The sequence below is a fragment of the Pieris rapae genome, chromosome 10 (assembly GCF_905147795.1).
Source record: "Pieris rapae chromosome 10, ilPieRapa1.1, whole genome shotgun sequence".
Classification (NCBI taxonomy): Eukaryota; Metazoa; Arthropoda; class Insecta; order Lepidoptera; family Pieridae; genus Pieris; species Pieris rapae.
Genome location: NC_059518.1, coordinates 9065259 through 9083729, shown reverse-complemented (window position 1 = coordinate 9083729; position 18471 = coordinate 9065259). Strand labels below are relative to the sequence as shown.

Here is an 18471-nt window from a genome sequence, read left to right as displayed (position 1 = left end):
AACATCGGGTGAAAATCGGCTTGCTTTAGACCCAATAAGTCGGAAGTGTGTCTCAGGAGGCTTATCAACTACTTCCCTTTTTTATTGACATATAATCATGAAACATATACAGAAATCTGTGATGCCTAAACCTGAAGAAGTAGTAGTGCCACTGGTTCGTTTATTTTTTATCATGTTTCATTCATGTACCAAATAATATGTAATACCAAAAATGAAGTAAGAATCTACCGATTTTAACGTAAATTGCTCTGACCTGATTCTGAGACGCCGATTACTACTGTTTCATAATGGGAACGGTGTTGCCAATTTCAACTTCATTAGAAATAGATTAAGTTTTAACCATAGACTAGAACAAGCATGGAGCCGACGGTAAATGATTGCCGAATAATGATGCCATATAATTGTAATTACATATAGAATGACACAGCTCCATAGAATGTTGCTTTTCGTGGAAAAGGCGCTTTGTATAAGTAATTTTATCTTTGGCACATACATAAAGCAGGTATATGATATTTTAAATTGTTGAAACGAGTAAATTTGATAATAATTATATATTAGTTTTAATTGGATTATGTAATATAAAAAATCTAAATAATAAACTATTATTTGTGAGAAGTAATATTAAATTTATATCATAATGACTGGGAATGATAGAGTTTCTCATTATTAAAATCCAAGAATCAATATCAGTAACTCAAATTTTGACTTTTAGCTTATGATAGATGATATTTTTTATAGACACAACTTGACACTATCAGTTGTATTTTTTAATATACCTATGTGTCACAGCTTGTTAATACATTATACTGTCTGGACGGTAGAAATCTTTTCATCCGAAGATAAGACCCGTACTCAGTATTTTTTATTGTATCCGTATTGCACCTATTTAAATATTGATTAAATAGCTTGTTCAATTGTTACCTCTTTATTAACTACTCTGGGTACGATTTAAACTGGTTTTTGGCTAATCATCATACATACGTTATAGCATATATTGACCACGACAATCGATTTCAACTTAATATATAATAAATATTCAAACCTGATAACTTACATATAGTACTAAAATTATCGCTAGATCTATTATAAGCGCTATCATAAGCCTTAATCTTTTCATCACGCAAGAAAACACGTTTCCGAGGCAGTAATTTCCGTTGCATTTTGCATTCGTGATTGACATGAAATGAAAATAACAAATAGACGATATAAACGGCTAATGAAGACCAATTATTGGTTTTGGCTTTATGAAACATTTAAATGCTTTAGTATTTTCCATACTGTCACGTACCTGGAGGATGCGACATGCATTATTGTAGAAACTATTCGAATGAATTGTTTTGTTTATTCAGATTACTTATGTTATAATATGTTTATGTGTATGTGTTAAATTTGTGATGTGATATTTTTTTGAATTTTTATTCATACACATTGTTATCGAACATATTATAAATAATATTTATATTTGAATACGCTATTTTAGAGTTTTGAATACAGTAACCTGATTATATCAATGCCATATTGACTTTATAAATTACCTCCTGTATGTCAAATTTAATATTATAGGTGTAATGTACGCCAAAAAAGAAATATACATTGCAGGCTTCTAATTTTATATTTCCAGCCAGTTAATAGTAATAGTAATCAAGGGCACGGGAACAGAAGAGAAGAACTGGCAATAAACTGCAACCATTACACCATGTTCCATATGACATCTTAAACAATGTGTATATATCATTTTAAGGCTTGAAACATGTAGCAGACTTATTTTGGCATCAGTTAATCTGTTATTATATAAGTAGGTGATTTAAGATATTTTGGGGATAATACGAGCCAGATTCCTGCTGTTTTTAATCAACAAGTCAACATCAACAGTCTTAGAATATAGTAGTAGCAAAAACAGATTACATACAATGTTACATACGTTAATTTAAATATTTTTAAAAATCTGGGCATTAAATTTCTGTATCTATTTCGTGATCATGTTTTTTCTAATAGGTCAATAGGAGATCAGCCAAAATACACCAGATGAGAGTCCCATATTGAAGCCACTAGACCAAAACTCCTCAGTTAAAAAAATACCAAGGGAAAGTTCAAAGCAACTAAGAAACATATATATGTCTCTTAAACAATAGGACCTGGATGACCGAGCTTAGCTCGGTATTTTTTTTTATAAATCGTGTTTTTGGAAATTTTATTTAAGTACGAATTACATACTAATAAAATTATGAAATATGAATATAATTCTCAAATAAAGATAATTATATTCATATTGAAGTTTTTATTTGACTGACATCTTTAAACGAGCATTGGAGCGTCGGAGCCGATTCCAAGATTCCAATTATATATATATACAAGAATTGTTCGTTTAAAGATATAAGATATGTGTAACAATTTATTAAATTCAATTAACCTTATCGTAATTGGACACAAAACCGCGAATAATCACTAAATACATCGCAAAAGCTGGCAACGTTTTTAATGAATCAATTTCCGCAAACAGGCCAATGAAAGTGCAGCGTTAAGCCTAGCATGGCCTACTTAATAAGGACGTCAATGCAAATTCATTACCCAAACATCGGATAGAGGCCTCCACTCGCCCCGCTAATCTGATGCCTCCCGTCATCTGATATCAAATGCCAAGCCCATCCCTATTCATGAACTAGGATTTCGTTGAACGTCTAGTCCCCAAATTCATTTGATATTCTACAGTCCATTAAGAAAACTATTAGTTAATTTAAATGTTACTTTAGTCAATTTGATGTGAATAATTGGGAAATTCCAGGTCAAGTTGGTAAGTGTGGCTATGTTTTATAATTAACAATAATTCGTTCAATTAAGCTGTAAATGTGGATATAAGTAATTAATAGTTATTTTATAGAATTGGAATGGAAATAGCTTGACAACCTTTTAGCTTATCTCTTTGTTTAATAAGTAAAAGATTTTTGCGATTAATTAATTTAATAAAGATTTAATAAAGAACGTTTTTATATAAAAATTACAAATTCTATTCGAAATTCAAGGACCAAAGATATGTTATATATGGTCATTTAATTTTTGTAATAAAATAATAAAAACATTAAAATGACATTTATAATTTGTCATAAAATGCTTTATGGAATATAAGATAATTATACAATACATTACTATTATACAAATGAAATCATCAAAACAAATTAAAAGTAACTGCCTCAATGTTGTTGTTTCCTGTAATGTTGTTTATATTGCACTGTTTAATTAAATGACGATTGTCTCTAATTACGGATTGTCATTTAATTACTAAAGGGTTGCTAAAATAGGCTTTAATTGTAAGCAACTTATGAAATCGTGCTCCACATAACTATTATATATTTTTTCTTTATCATTCCTGTTGAAGAAACAACATATTTCTCTAGTTAATACCAAAATATCGCTACAAATAACTTGATATCTTTATATTTATTTATTATGAATCTTACAGCTAACACTGAAGGAACCAGCTGCCCACTGAATTCGATCCAATATTTATGAATATATCCGATTCGATTCGACTTAGGGTCTTCAAGAAAAGAGTGTACCAAATCTTAAAGGGCCGGCAACGCACTCGCGAGCCTAGCATTGAGATTGTGGACATTGTCCATGGGCAGCAGTATAACTTAACATCAGCTGAGCCCGTTTATATAACACAGAAAACATAAGTAAGACGAAAACATAATAATAAAATATAAGAAAACCAAAATTTAACACTAATCATCACCAATATTTCACAACCTCTTTAGTGTGGTGTAAGGTGGTAATTAGTATTTGTATAATTGACTTATTTAACTACGAAATACATGTATCTGATCTATATGTTCACTTATATAGTATATACAGTACACACACGGTAGAGTTGTGGGCTTGTATATGGTCCATTGATGTAGCAATTCGATGCGATCACATCACGTCACTGACTGCGAATATAATGCCTTTAGGGCTTAATGACAGTAATGTGAACCCATGGCTGAGTAGTGTGTGGGTAGGAAAGTAATTTTGATACGAATACGTGGAATTTAAATTAAAAAGTATTTGTTTTTTTTTTTTGGGTGTCATTTGACATTTTAATTACCAACACACACTTATAGTGTCATCTTCTTTCGGACATCGAAGATCACGATGACTATTTTATTTTAGTATGCCGCGTTTTGGATCCACGTTTGCAAACCATTGCCGAAGAATCTTTAACCAAGAGATTTTTTTTTATTGGGGAAATGCATTGCGCATACCCTTCCGCGGCGCGACTGCTTGGTGCAGAAGAGTTATGTGGGACTCGCCATTGTGCATACCCACTAAAACCCCAAGGTGCCACCAACAATCGCCTTATGCGGTAACAGCAGAGCCTTATCCGCTTCCCGACATGCGATGCGACGGTTGCGTCCGCCTCTTCAGACTCTTAACTAAGAGATCGGCCAGGTCTTCTTCAACTACTCTGAATGTTTAGTTAAACGAAACTGTATTTTTTCGTGGAACCTACGTGACACGTATCCGAATTAAAAGAAAGAGAGAACAAGTATTTATAACACTAATGTAATATGAAAAGATTCGGCCCTGTTAAATCTGTTTTTTCCGTATCTCCTTGTCACTAGAAGATTCGTTATCACTAAGCAAGTCACATACACGTATTAGCGGAACAGCCTTCTAACGTGTTAACTAAGTTAATCTCGGTAAAGTCTCTGACTGTGGCCGATAGACCTGATAAGAGGGTTCTCTGATTTTATCTACGACTATGAAAGCTCTTAAAACTTTCTCTTTTATACTGAGCTTTTTTATTCCTTTCTTTGAAGATAATAAATATACTTTTAACCTTTATTAATGTTGTAGGAAAATGTAGGGCATAGAGCTCATATTATCTTTTTTTTTAACTTTTACATTAAACTTACTGTCGTATTATATACTTTTCTTTGTTGGCCTAATTAAAAGGTGAACAAATAAAAATGTAGGTAATTACTTTACTAGTCATAGTCAGCTGGTAAAAAACACATTTTACAGTTAAATTACTCAGTATATTAACTCGGAGACCGGCCGTAATGTTTTATGACTAATTTAATTTAGTTGAGGAGGAAGGTATACTGTTCCTCAAACTTAGAAGAACAAGAGGAGGGTCCTCGTCTCCAACCACTAAATGGGTGGTCAGAAGACCCCAGTGGCTGATGTCAAGCAGTTGTTTGAAAGTTCAGCGGCCGGATGTAACGTCATCGCACTGATATAGCCACACATTATAGGTGACTCTACAAAGTTATAAATAAAACTTGTGAATAGGCCACAAATACTATTTTGTTTTTCCAAGACTTTAACTATATGAACAAGTAATTTTTGTCTAATTACTGACTTGTTTTAATTAATTTTGAGACCATTATAGTTCAGGGTCGTGTTTCATTATTCATAGGTAAAATAGTGGCATCAGTAATTAAAACAGTTTATTTAAACCGATAATTACTAGTTTTCAATGAAAGAAGAAACTTTTTTAAATCAATTGCCAGGATACAAATTGGTAGGTTTTTTGTAACCGGGAGCTAATTAAAATCAAAGCAATTTTCCAATGTTGATTGAAAGGCAGTATTTGAATATAAATTTACAGTCGTTATTACATTTCTATTACTTAAACGGCTTACTTGACCTACATTTTGAACTTGAGGATTTTAATTACAGAAATAAGAAATTATTTTTCTATACAAATGTTGCCTTGATATAGGTTTAAGCTTCTTAGAAAAATTGAATCTAATAAAAATATTCAAATACAATAAAGCTGAATGTCATCCTTGAGGTTGTGAGTTCGAACTCCGACTGAGCACCAATGCAGTTTCTATGAGGGAGTTTCACATACTTGTCGTAGTGAAAGAAAATATTGCTCCAATCGGCGGTCGGTTTTTTGGCAACTCCCTTTGAATGTTACATTACAAGTCAGTCGCTAACACCACGACGTCCGCCATTTTGACTGCAACTGTGGTTGGCATGAGGCACAGGCGAATCGCGTATATTCAGGTGTTGTAAGCATTGTTGTGAGCATTCTCACAATGAACAAATATTCATGCGAATATTCCCATCCAGCGAAAATTCGATGTCAGTCACCTTTAGGGCGGGCATACTGTCAACGGTCTGTAAACGGTACAGAACTAGGCTGGCTATTAATTAAATGGCTAGGGATTATATATAATAATTGTTAATTAGACGAAACGAATACAAAATGTTATATTTCCAGACATAAAGACGTCATTGGTTACAAGTAAACAATAAAAATAAAACTCAGACATAAATGAATGTTGGATACAGGAGGCCGTATAAGCTTCTGGTGAAGCTAAAGTTAAGACAAGGGGACACTCGGTGTAAAAATATCGTGTTTAGTTAATGTCAGAAAAAAGGCTCAACGAAACATGAAGAAAAATAAATGAAGTCTTCTTTGAAACGTTCACCAGTCCAATATATATTAATATAATGTTAACTAAATAATATATAAAACGAGCAACTTTGGGAGCGCTGTCGAGACACCTCGATGAGCCAGCAGACCAAGCGACGCATGAAGAATCGGATAAGCCATACACTCCGAAGGGATCCCAATCATATTCCCAAGCAAGGAACCCGCAAGAAAAGCTGAAGCGTGGCCATCCCAAGCAAACCTGGCGCCGTCTAGCAGCAGACGAGGCAAATAGAGCCGGAAAGACTTGGAGCAAGGTGAAATACAAGAAACTCACTGCGGATGCCCTCTGCTACATCTAGGCATTGTCCTATACATTAAGTTAATCTCATGAGACTGACATTTGCTTCTCCTGAGAGTGATGATGATGTCATATCTATGTCTAGGCCTATATCTATAAGGCAAAGAAAATAAAGATAGTAAAATGTATACCGTTCTTTAATTGGTTTTCAATCTATTTCAAAGTTAATGCATATATATTTTACATCATAAAATATGAATAAATCTAGACTAAGACGTGCGTCCATTTAAAAGTTATAATTTTTAAGCGGTACTCTGCTAATTGTCAACATGGCAGAACGACCCTCAAACGAAGTAGATTCACCTCTTAAGTGCCATCAACTACGGACGTGACTTATGAAGTCTCTACTCCGCGATTACGAGTGTTTATTAACATACTCAACCGCTTGGGGACTAAAAATGTTATATATTTACAAAATATTAGAATTTTAATTATTTATTATTATGTACAATGTACATATTTTTGTGTGTTTGTATAATTATTCTCTAACGTCAGTATTTTATGAGTTCATTTACAAAAAGCCTTATATCAGAACTACAAAATATGTACATAATTACTATTGTTTTCCTATATACGATAACCGATTATGTGTGACTACGGGCATATGCCTCCCCCATTTTCCCCCATTTTTCTTTATTGTACACGGTTTTTTTTAAGAGTCCATACAATCTACCAACCCATAGCATAGCAATAAAATATAAATTTAGTACGGTATTACAGCCATCTTCGTTCTTTAAGAATACGGGCTTATAATTCTACTATAGATTTCCTTCCACAGACAGTATTTATTTTCATACTTGCTATATTCGCCCGTACAAGAATCAATACTGGAGTTGAAAAAAATTCCGTTCTCTGTATGGTCTCAGTGCATCATGCTTATTAATATGCATTAGAGTATGTTAATATTAGCGCCATCTGTTTACTGTAACATGATAGATTAGTAATTTTACTGTAATCGAGTGCATTTCATATAATTGATCGTATATTCTATAGTCTTATTAATATCTACAAAAGTAATCAATAGGTATTCTTTGTATACAAATATCTTAGTATACAAAGAATTATAAATGTAAATCTTTCGTCTTGAGTCTACTTAGAATAAATTTGGACTATCTTTAGAACAGAAATCTGTACAAATTTTACAGAATTTAAATTGAATTTTCACAATTTGTGTTGAGTCTGTAAAGATTTCATGCAGATATACCACATTAAGGTATTCGTTACCTGTTATATACTTAAGATATTAATGTAATTTCTCTGGAATTAATTGGTTTAACAGTTGTCAGGTGTATTAATGCACTATTAATTCTAATGTTTCTTATAATATACCAAATTGTGACTATCTCAAAACATTACAAATAGTTTAAATAAAAAAATGACTTAAGGGATTGATCTAAAGAATCGGGAAATGCTAGCAATTCGTGCTATATAAATTAGATCGTATGAAGCCATTATATTCCCTTTAAAAAAAGTCTTAATATAAGTAAGGCCGTACACTGAAAATAATACTCAATAAAAACTCAGAAATACATCCTTCATTTTTTATAGGTCTTGGGTCTTCCTTTGATATTATATCTGACGCCTACTGTTAGTCTACCCTCCGGTTTCCTTCATAGCGCGTGTACAAATTCTGCAAGACATATCCATAAGTGCCTCCACACTACTAACATAAATTCATCTTGTATAGGTCTTGGCTGTTCCTTTGTATTTATATCTGACGCCTACTGTTAGTCTACCCTCCTAGTTTCCTTCATAGTGCGTGAACAAATTCTGCAAGACATCGCTCGTCCACACTAATCACACAAAACGAGGATCTTAATTAATACTGTTTGATGACCCATTAATTAATAAGTAAAAAGAAACTATAGCTGACCACATAATACAATTTAATTCAATATGTAAATGTAATCAATGATTTAGATTGCAATACCGCGAACAAAGCATGACAATTTACCGTTTACCTATAAACAGGACTATGGTGCTATCGAATTCGAATTTTCAATTACTTGGCTACGTTAGCGTTAATCCCACGGCTTTGCCTGTTCGAGGGCTGTTATCAGTGTAAAAGGTATACTCGATAGAGGCTGTACTGATTAGATCACATTTCCTGTTCTAAGCCTGTGATTGGTTTGTATCTAACCCGCTCAGATAAATTGATTTCAGCTGACCTCTAAAAGCTTAAAGAATATTCCCTGTAACCTCGTTTATTTTATGAACATATTGAATTAGAACGATCGATTCACGTATACAATTCAAAATTACACGGTAACCGAACACGAACAATTTTCGGTAATTTATTTTAACTACCAAAGTTACCCGATAATGGAAAAGTTAAATAACGAAATCGAGAGCCCTTCGATATATCGTGTATAATTCGGCATCAATTACCTAAATTGAAATGTAATTATAATGGGTCGCCCTGTCGTAATAATAATTTAATATTTATTGACATAAAGATGATTGACTACGTAGAAAGTTTCGATTGTGGCTTCTTAAAGCGTATTCATACGAGTATAATAATACAGTGTTGGCCAAGTGGCTTGAGCATGCAACTCTCATACCTGAGGTCGTAGGTTCGATCCCCAGCTGTGCACCAATGTCTTTCTATGTGCTTATTTAACATTTCCTCGAACGGTAAAGGAAAACATCGTGAGGAAACCGACATGTCGATGACGTGTGTTTAGCACTGGAGGCTGATCACCTTCATGCCTATTAGATTTAATGATCATGTAACAGATTCAGCAATCTGAGGCCAAGACCTAAAGAGGTTGTAGCGCCACTGTTTTTTTTGATAATAATACAATACACTATCGAAATACATATAGACAATTGTTAGTAACAATTTTTACCCTATGTATACGGTAGCAAAATATATTCCATATATGTTTTAGTGAGATATGTATATAATTACATACACACATATATATTACATATTTTACATGACGAATTTGGAACTCATTTATTAGTAATAAGTTCGCTATAAATACGAGAACATGACATAATGTTACATGCTATAATGTCTTTGAATCTGATTATGTCACTGTATTTTATTTAATATCTATTATTTACTAACAACAAAAATTCGCATATGTGCATGTATTTGACATCTGCACTTTGCGTAAATAACTCGGCAGCTATGTAAACTTCTACGTAGAGTTTGTAAAATATTCTTAGTTACCAAAATACGGGCATATTTTGGTAACTAGTACTTGGTAACTTTGGTAACTTCTTTTAGTATTCTTTTCCTTTTTTTATATATAAAAAACTCAACACAGAATGTACAACAGAGAATTGTACTGTAAATAAACGAAGGCTGTGTGTTCAACACAAGAGTTGCATATTTAGTCAAATTGATATTATTTAACATTTATTTTAATTATTTATTTATAAAAACACTCATGTCTTAATAGGTGACCCTAAATTGACACGAGTGAATAATAATAACTTTACAGATGAAACACAAAAAAGAAAACCAAACATTAAATTACAAAATAAAAAATACAGGAAAACTAACTAACTATAGGAACGTAACAAATAATATTACTTTTGCCAGCTAACTCAACGGACGATGAAAAAGGTCCGCTAACTTAAGTATTTTGTTAAGTAAATTAACACTAATCTCAAAATATCTATATATAGAAAATACACACTCTGTATCTTTTTCGTGATCATTTGTGTGACCTTAATAGGAAAGTAACTGACACCTTCGAAGAAAAGTTATACACGGCTAGGGTTCAAACCTCAGGGATGATGCATGATCAAGCCTAATGGCTGTCCTAATGATGGCAAGTCTATTATAAGTATGTACTAGTTAAAAATTCATTATTTATATGTACATGACGTGCGCTAAATTATAACGCTTGAAAGTAATGCATCCCGAATGGAGGAAAGCAGGTTGCCACCACAAAATAACATTAAAATGTAGGCCCGCTTAGGAAGTATAATGTAATTCCTACGACTACGCTATGAAAATATTTAATAACATTGTAACTCTTTATTGCTGCAAGAGATATTTTTAACATATTTTTTTATATGAACGTCATTATTTATTTATTTAGAGCTTAGTGGCTTCAGAAGCGTCTCTCATACCTGAGGTTGTATGTTCGATCCCTGGCTGTGCACCAATGGACTTTCTTTCTATGTGCGCATTTAAGATTTGCTCGAACGGTGAAGGAAAACACCGTGAGGAAAACGACTTGTCTTAGACTCAAAAAGTCGACGACGTGTGCCAGGCACTGCAAGCTGATCACCTACTTGCTTATTAGTTTTAAAAATGATCATGAAACAGATTCAGAAATCTGCGACACTGTTTTTTTTTTATTTATATAGTTATTGTATACAAAATTTTAAATAGAAACGATGTTGGTGTGGTGAAAACACAAACTGGACACAGTTTTTTGTCCACCAGGACGTCGAACATAACAATTAACTTATATACTGATGCCAGTGATATTTACACTAACATTGTAACTAATAAACCATTAAAATTGCACTGTTTTATTAAAAAGTTATTATATTACACTTAGGTCCTGTTTCACAATGTTCGGATAAGTTCCAAATAAGCTATTTATTACTTATTGGTAGGATAAACAGTAGTTTTGCGAATCACGACTGTCAGATAGCCCTATTCGTCATGAAATGCCAAGTAGCTTATTCGGAACTTTTATCTTTCAAATGATTTATGTGTTGCATATTATTATGTAAAAAAAACTTGGCGATTAAAAAGAGTGGCGGAGAGTTTATTGCCAGTTCTTTTCTTCCGTTCATATACATATACAGAATATATTTTGTTCCCTTGATTTGAAAAAAATAGAATTAGTTTAATGAATATTTCCTTTTTTTTTTGACGTTTATAAGTGTACATTATGTTTGTTACCTATATCAATAAATGATTTTTTTGTTTTGTTTTGTTTGTTTGTTTGGTACTTTGTCCATACATTGAATATAAATATGTATAAACAGGGCCTTAATAAATTAGCAATGACATCTCGTGGTAAGATTTGATTGAATTTCAATTTAATACGTTTTAGACGTTAAGCTCATACATGGCGCCTCCTGATTCTCAAATGTTAATCTTCATAAATAAAAAGTTGTTGAGAGTATTTTTAGGGTGAAATTTATGTTCGTTTTGGTTATTGTTGTATTCGAAAGAGTATCATTACAAATTAACTACTGTTTTTAAAGTTATACTTCTTTTGGCGCGCACACCGTCAGAAAACACCGACACTTTGAAGTAAAATAAAGAAAATTTATTATTAAGTAGAATTTTTTTGTTTGTGATATTAAAAAAAACTTTATTTAACTAGATGCGTTAAATTCAAACTATAAATGTATGTATTAAATTCCTTTTTTATTGTTAGTGTCCTGTGAAGTATAAGTTTTGACGCATGTACATAAATAGGACATGTTTTTCTTATGTTTATATTATAATTTTGGAAATAATACAGTTTTTTAATTGCTGCGTTCATTAGAATAAAATAATAGCTCATAGTGGTTTGGTAATTATATAATTATAAAGCATCGAAATAGCTTATCACACACACAGTGTTACTTTAAGTTATAGAACTCAAGCCAAGAGTTATTTTGGGCGTAATAAATAATTCATCAGTCATCTGTTCTAAAACAATTCATAAATTGGAGTAGATATAAGGTCTATCGTAGAAACTTCTCGCTTTGCACAAAGTTACGCGAACTCGTGTCAACTCGGTGCGCCCGGGAGTCTTACATGTATGATTAAAGCACCAGGCAAAGGTCAAGAGCCCAACTAAGGCAGCGAGTGAATACATAATAAGCTCCCTAGTACTCGGTAGCCCCTGACAGCCTCTTTTCTAACTTTGACGAACTAACGCGGCGTGGACAGGTACTTTGTAGTTGTCTCTCAAACAAATTAATTATGTCTCAAAACTAAGCAGTAACAATGAAGCGAGCGCCTCGAATGAACTTTCGAGAAAGGCACAAAATGAATGCTCCGCTTTCAACAAGTCTAAGTTATAGCGTAAATTAATGATAAATTAGGTCAACGATATTCCACAAATATTTAATTAGATTAATAAAATTGACGTTGTTTTAGGCCTAGTTTGGAATTATATTTAAATTTATTTACAAGTGTGATGCTCTAGATAATATTATTAACGAACTTCCTGTTGTGTGTTCTGTGCCTGTGCCAGTAATGTGGCAAATTTTAGTAAACTCACAACAATATAGATACGTCTATCATCTTCTTTATTTGAGATTGTTTCAAAAACATTTACAATTGTGTATTTTTTTTCAAAACCGAAAGATGTAGGATGTGTAAAGATATTGACTCCAGGTCCTGTGTACGTCTTGATACAGGCATGCTTACTACTAACTATTATTTCTATTATGAACAATTTGCCAGTGTATTAAAACTTTTATAAAGCTACAATAATCTTACCTTTCGGCGGATTGATGTGTAAAGCGCTTCGAAATAAACTTTCCTCGTCACGCCAGTCTAAATTCCTCCGAAGCGTAGCACCACACATGGCGCATAAAGTCACTAACAAAGTGAACATAAAAATACGGCTGCGCAATTCATTACGACGCCAAGTTCTTGTCAAAGCTCCCGCACCCAGCCCGAGCAATAAGCAAAAACCAACACTGGGAATGTACAAAACACGCTCTGCCACTACGAATCCAACGTAGAAAAGAATATTACTGGCTGGCACAAACGGGAGCACCATAAATGCCGTGAATAACAGCATTGCAATTTGAGGACTGCGGTACGTGTGTTTATGTGGACTCTGCGACTTTGCCTTGCCGAAACCCGTCGGACACACACAGGAGTTGTGCATCATAATATTATTGTTATTGACTGTCCGACATATGGTTGTGTGCTCCTCCGTGAGAGAGTGCTTACATCCGTTGCACGGACATAACGATCTTTTCGAAGAGGCATTCTCTTTTTGCGGCATATTGCTCTTTCTTTCGCTACAATATTGTCGCCTGCTAAAGTGCTTGCAATTGTTATTCCATTTTTGCTTAGTCTTTTGTTTCTTATAAAACCTCTCTTTCTTTTCTTGTTGCCTCTTTATTTCGCTAGTGAGAACTTTCCAGGAAACTTTCGATATCGCCGCGTAGACAATGAGAGAGGATATATTTCTCGCGTCGAATATTGACGTTATTTTCGGTATCGCATCCATAGACCAATCGAAGCTTAGATGAAAGGGGTATAAAAGGAGAAAAAAATTAAAGACGGGAAGGTATGTGAAGGTATAAAATCTCGTAAAAAAGGATAGGTCACGGGCGGTCGGGTTGTCGGCCGCGGCGAATCCCGAGGGAGCTCCGGCGATACGCAATCTCCAGTATAATAGTGTGAGCCCACCTGTGCTAAGAGCGCAGATGCTCCGCCACCGATACTGCAACAAAAAGAAAATTACGTTAGCTATTTAATAAAGTGTAAATTTCAAACGAAGTACTCTAAAAAGTGATATACTGAAATACTTAATATTTCAGATTATAACTATACTAAACAAATGTTTTACAATTCCAACCAATTCATAAAAAGATCATCAAAGTCATCCTAGTTAATAGAACTGACGATTAAAAATGTTTACATTCACTAACAACGGAAGAATTCTTTTTGTGCGTATAACAGTAGCAGTATACGTAGTTAATAAAATGTAAGTACATGTAATGTAGAAATTATTACGTCAAATGGAAGAGACAAGCTGCCCACAACACAGGGAATCCCAGTGTGTTTGTGTCTAATAAAGTTATTTCTTTCTTTCTTTTCTTTCAGTGTGGGGGCTATCTAAATGTCATTTTTTATTGTGTAAAATAATTATTTTCTTTCTTTTCTTCTCAGAATGGAAAGAGTATATAAGAGACTTTACGACTATGTTTTAATAACTTGACATCCCTGATATTCAATATATTCACCGAGCACTACAATAACAAGACCTATATATTATTCAATATACAAAGATCTAGCAAATTATTTTATCATTTATATTTCCGCAGAGACAAATGATGTATCGATTCCATAAATGTTCTCTTTTGTCTGGCAGTGTGTTACTATGAGGGGCTATAAGAAACACCCAAGATTTGAATGGATGAGTAATAGCCTCGGCTTGTTTCGACGAAATCCCCCCAGCCCCAATAACTTGCTCACTTTGTTTCGATTTACAAGGGAGAGAACATTTAAAATTCTAATATAGAACACCTGAAGAAGTATGAATAATTTTATACAATAAGGCTTTTCTTGACATAAACTGATAAAGTATTGTTACACTTTGTTTTAGATAATACACCAGTAAAGAAATATTTCTAGATTATAAGTTTCTTTTTTTATTAAAGTTTACAAGATCATACATACATAAATCTACGATATATCTTATCTGGAATGTATGACGGTTTAGGTAAATTTCAGGTATTTCTTTTATTCTATATATACATTTAATTATACTTATTATTTTTTGTATTATTTTATATTCTTTTAATAGGTGTGTATGCAATTCTTGTAATTTACACATCATATTTATTTTTTTAGTTTTTCCCTTACTATCATGGAAGAGATCGCTTGTTAACGATAAGACCGCTTGTTACATCCCTTAAAAAATGTTATTTGTTTTTATATAAATCTAACGAAGTATAAATAAATAAAACAATATTTGACGTTAGACAGTAAGATGTCACACAACACTAAATCAACAAAAAGAAGTTAATAATTTGACTATTGATACGATAAAAAACTATAGGAAATAATATCTGAAGAAGGGCTACTTTAATAGCAATTTTTCTCGAATGAAATACCTCAAGAATTTCACGCAGCATTAGCCAATTTCCGTACCATAAACTAAAACTTTGTAACATCTCGATAAAATTGATTTAGGTTAACGTGAATCGTCATTTTAAACAGCGTGAAATTGGCTCTGCAGAATATTATTAATGCCAAATTCTAATCTATTTGGGGTATTATGAAAGTTATTCCTTAGGGATTTGGTTGACGGCGTTCTATTTGCGGGTAGCTGTTATGCGTTTAGGGTACATGAAGAAATATCATACCCTGAGCAAAATATTAAAATTCTGATCAACAATATAAGAGTTTTAACAGAAATTTATCTTCGAACAAACATCACACACACATGGACATATTTCTACCATCGGCACGAAATCACTTTGAATTTTTGGATTTCCAGGTTTGAGCGTCCTACCACCATTTGGAACTTACTAGTCTCGTGTTCATGTTTCAAGACTGGTATTATTGAGGGGCAAGAGAATGTTCCACCCGCTAAGGCCGCAATAAACATTCTCAATCTTAGGAGAATCAAATCGAAAATAAGCCTTTGATTCAATACAATCAATTTAATCCATCCTCTAAATGATCCAACAGACGATGTCCTGTATACTAAGTACTGTCTAAAATATTGTATTGTAATTCAAAACCAATCTCGAATCCCCGCACACAAAAATATCATCATAAACAACTGGACGTTCGGAAGTATAATTATATATTACAAGAAGTAATGTACTTTAATACAAAAATAACAACAATACATATATTTTGTGTATTCGTTAAGCTTGGCACGCGATAATAATGCTCTAGTATAGTTATACAGCTTAGGATTTGTGTTTATGGCGTTAAGAAAACGCTGTATGCATAGTTATTTGCGTAGGGTTATTGAGTTGAAAGTACCGTAGTTGCGGAAACCCAATGGAAAAGATTTATGAAGGTAAGTGCGTCGACCCCAGGGTATTGTAGGTTCTGGGTTTAGGCATTGACATGAATTTATTCGAGGTGAGAGGCTTGGATGCCTATTTTATGAGTTAATTAAAACAGTGTGAATAATATGTTTTAGGAAGATTTTGAGGGAGTTAAATAATATTCTTGTCTTCATTAGGAAATTATTATATTGATAAAAGCTTGCTCACGATCAAAACACTATTACATTTGTAAAAGAACCAAAAAATCCTAATTGTAAATTGTAACATATAGGCAAACATGACATACACGAAGAGATTATACAAATATTAAACAAAACAAAAAATTACTAATAAAAATTAAACAAAAAATTATTTTAATGTGTGAGTGTGCAACTATGGATATCCAGAACTAGCTCGTTTAACAGAATGAACTGAACATCGGTGAGCTTTAACCAAAATGCATTCTTCGAAAAGGAGGGACAAATGGAATAATAAAGTTTCTTAGAACTACCCAGATATAAAATTAGATTTCGTCAACAGGATATGAATAATAAAAATATTAGTACAGTTAAAAGTAGTACAGGTAGTTCAAAACTAAAACTTTATCATATTATAAACAAGTTATTCCATCTCATAAAGCAATTCTTTCAAGATAAAATATTCAGTTTGCATTCAGTTCATAGTATGTACGAGAAAGTAGGTGCCTTAACATACACTGCACTACATTTTCTTGAATATTTGATGATGACTTAGCATTCTCGCTAGGGAAATGAACTTAAAATCGCACAAATCTTTATAACTATGAACGTATTTGGTCATTGTGTAAATTTTCGTCTAAACTTTTACATTTAAGAAGCGATGTTTACTCTATAGCTTTAAAATTTCATCTTTTAAAATCGGTTAAGTAGTTAAGGAGTCCACCGCGGACAAAAATCGTGACAGTAGATTTATATATATAAAGATTAATAATGTTAAGTACATTCTCAATAAATAATGTATCTTGTAAGAATAGAAATGTATTAACTATGTTGGAGCCTCTCACAACATTGATGTGCCTAGCCAAGGTCCTTGTTGTAATAAATTATAACGTGTCAAAATTAACATAAGGAATGCAATAAAGATTTGAATTTGAGTTTCAGAGATCGATTGTCTATGCGTTACGAAGTAAGGAGTTTTTAGTAACGAATGCAATAAATATATTTATTTTATTAATGGCGCTGTTTATTTCCGCTCGTAGATCAGGCTTGTATTTAAAAACTAAAAAACTTAAACGTGTAAAACTATGTTGTTAAAATCTGTCTCTGTCAGAATGATTCTGCTATGAAGTAAAGATTTATACACGGTTAGTTTATTGATTAATTATACACTTATTATTATTTGAAGTTGGACGAACACCTGGGACTAACCGAGCAATTATGTACAAGCACGGAAATAGGTCAATCATCTAATCCGACTCAGCTGAAGGTTCAAGACTTCTCAACGTCACGACTGTAACGATATATTCCTAACGTATTAACCAAAATATCATATTCCAATTGATTCTATTCCATTATTAATTGACTTATCTAAATTAGGTACAGGTTCAATAAGAAAGACACTATTTGCGAGGCTTTATTGCACTTAGAGTTGGAGAGTTGGAACCGTTTGTCACAAATCATAAAAACATTGACAATAGACCATTCATTTCATAGATAATTATTACAATGTCAAATCAAATAATTCTATAAATAAACCACCGTACACTAAATATAGCTTGCAAAAAAAACGCGGGAACCTTTGAATTTGGCGAGCGCGATTATTGTTTGAATTTGCTTTTTTATTAAGCATAAACTGTAAATAATTAAAACAACGAATTATAAAAATCCCATACTTCGCTGGCAAATGCACAAACCGTTTAAAAAGAAAAAAAACTAAATATATAAACCATATGAAATAAATAAATATAGTTAGTCTATATCTAAAATAGCTAATAGCAACCAAAAAAGTTTTAAGGGTCCAGTTTATTTTCGCCTGACCCATTTCGTGTTATGAAAAGGCTCCATTTCGTTTTAGTGAAAGTCATCAATCGAATATAGAAATT

The 18471-nt window shown here is 32.7% G+C and overlaps 1 protein-coding gene across 1 annotated transcript in view; it reads right to left on the bottom strand.

The window, feature by feature from the left end:
* The window catches only part of LOC110994008 (protein O-mannosyl-transferase TMTC1-like), an 82607-nt gene that overhangs the window by 16712 nt on the left and 47424 nt on the right, over nucleotides 1–18471 (bottom strand). The window contains exon 4 of the mRNA XM_022260474.2: nucleotides 13144–14104. Coding sequence (XP_022116166.2) covers nucleotides 13144–14104 — 961 coding nt within the window. The remainder of the gene's footprint in view (nucleotides 1–13143; nucleotides 14105–18471) is intronic.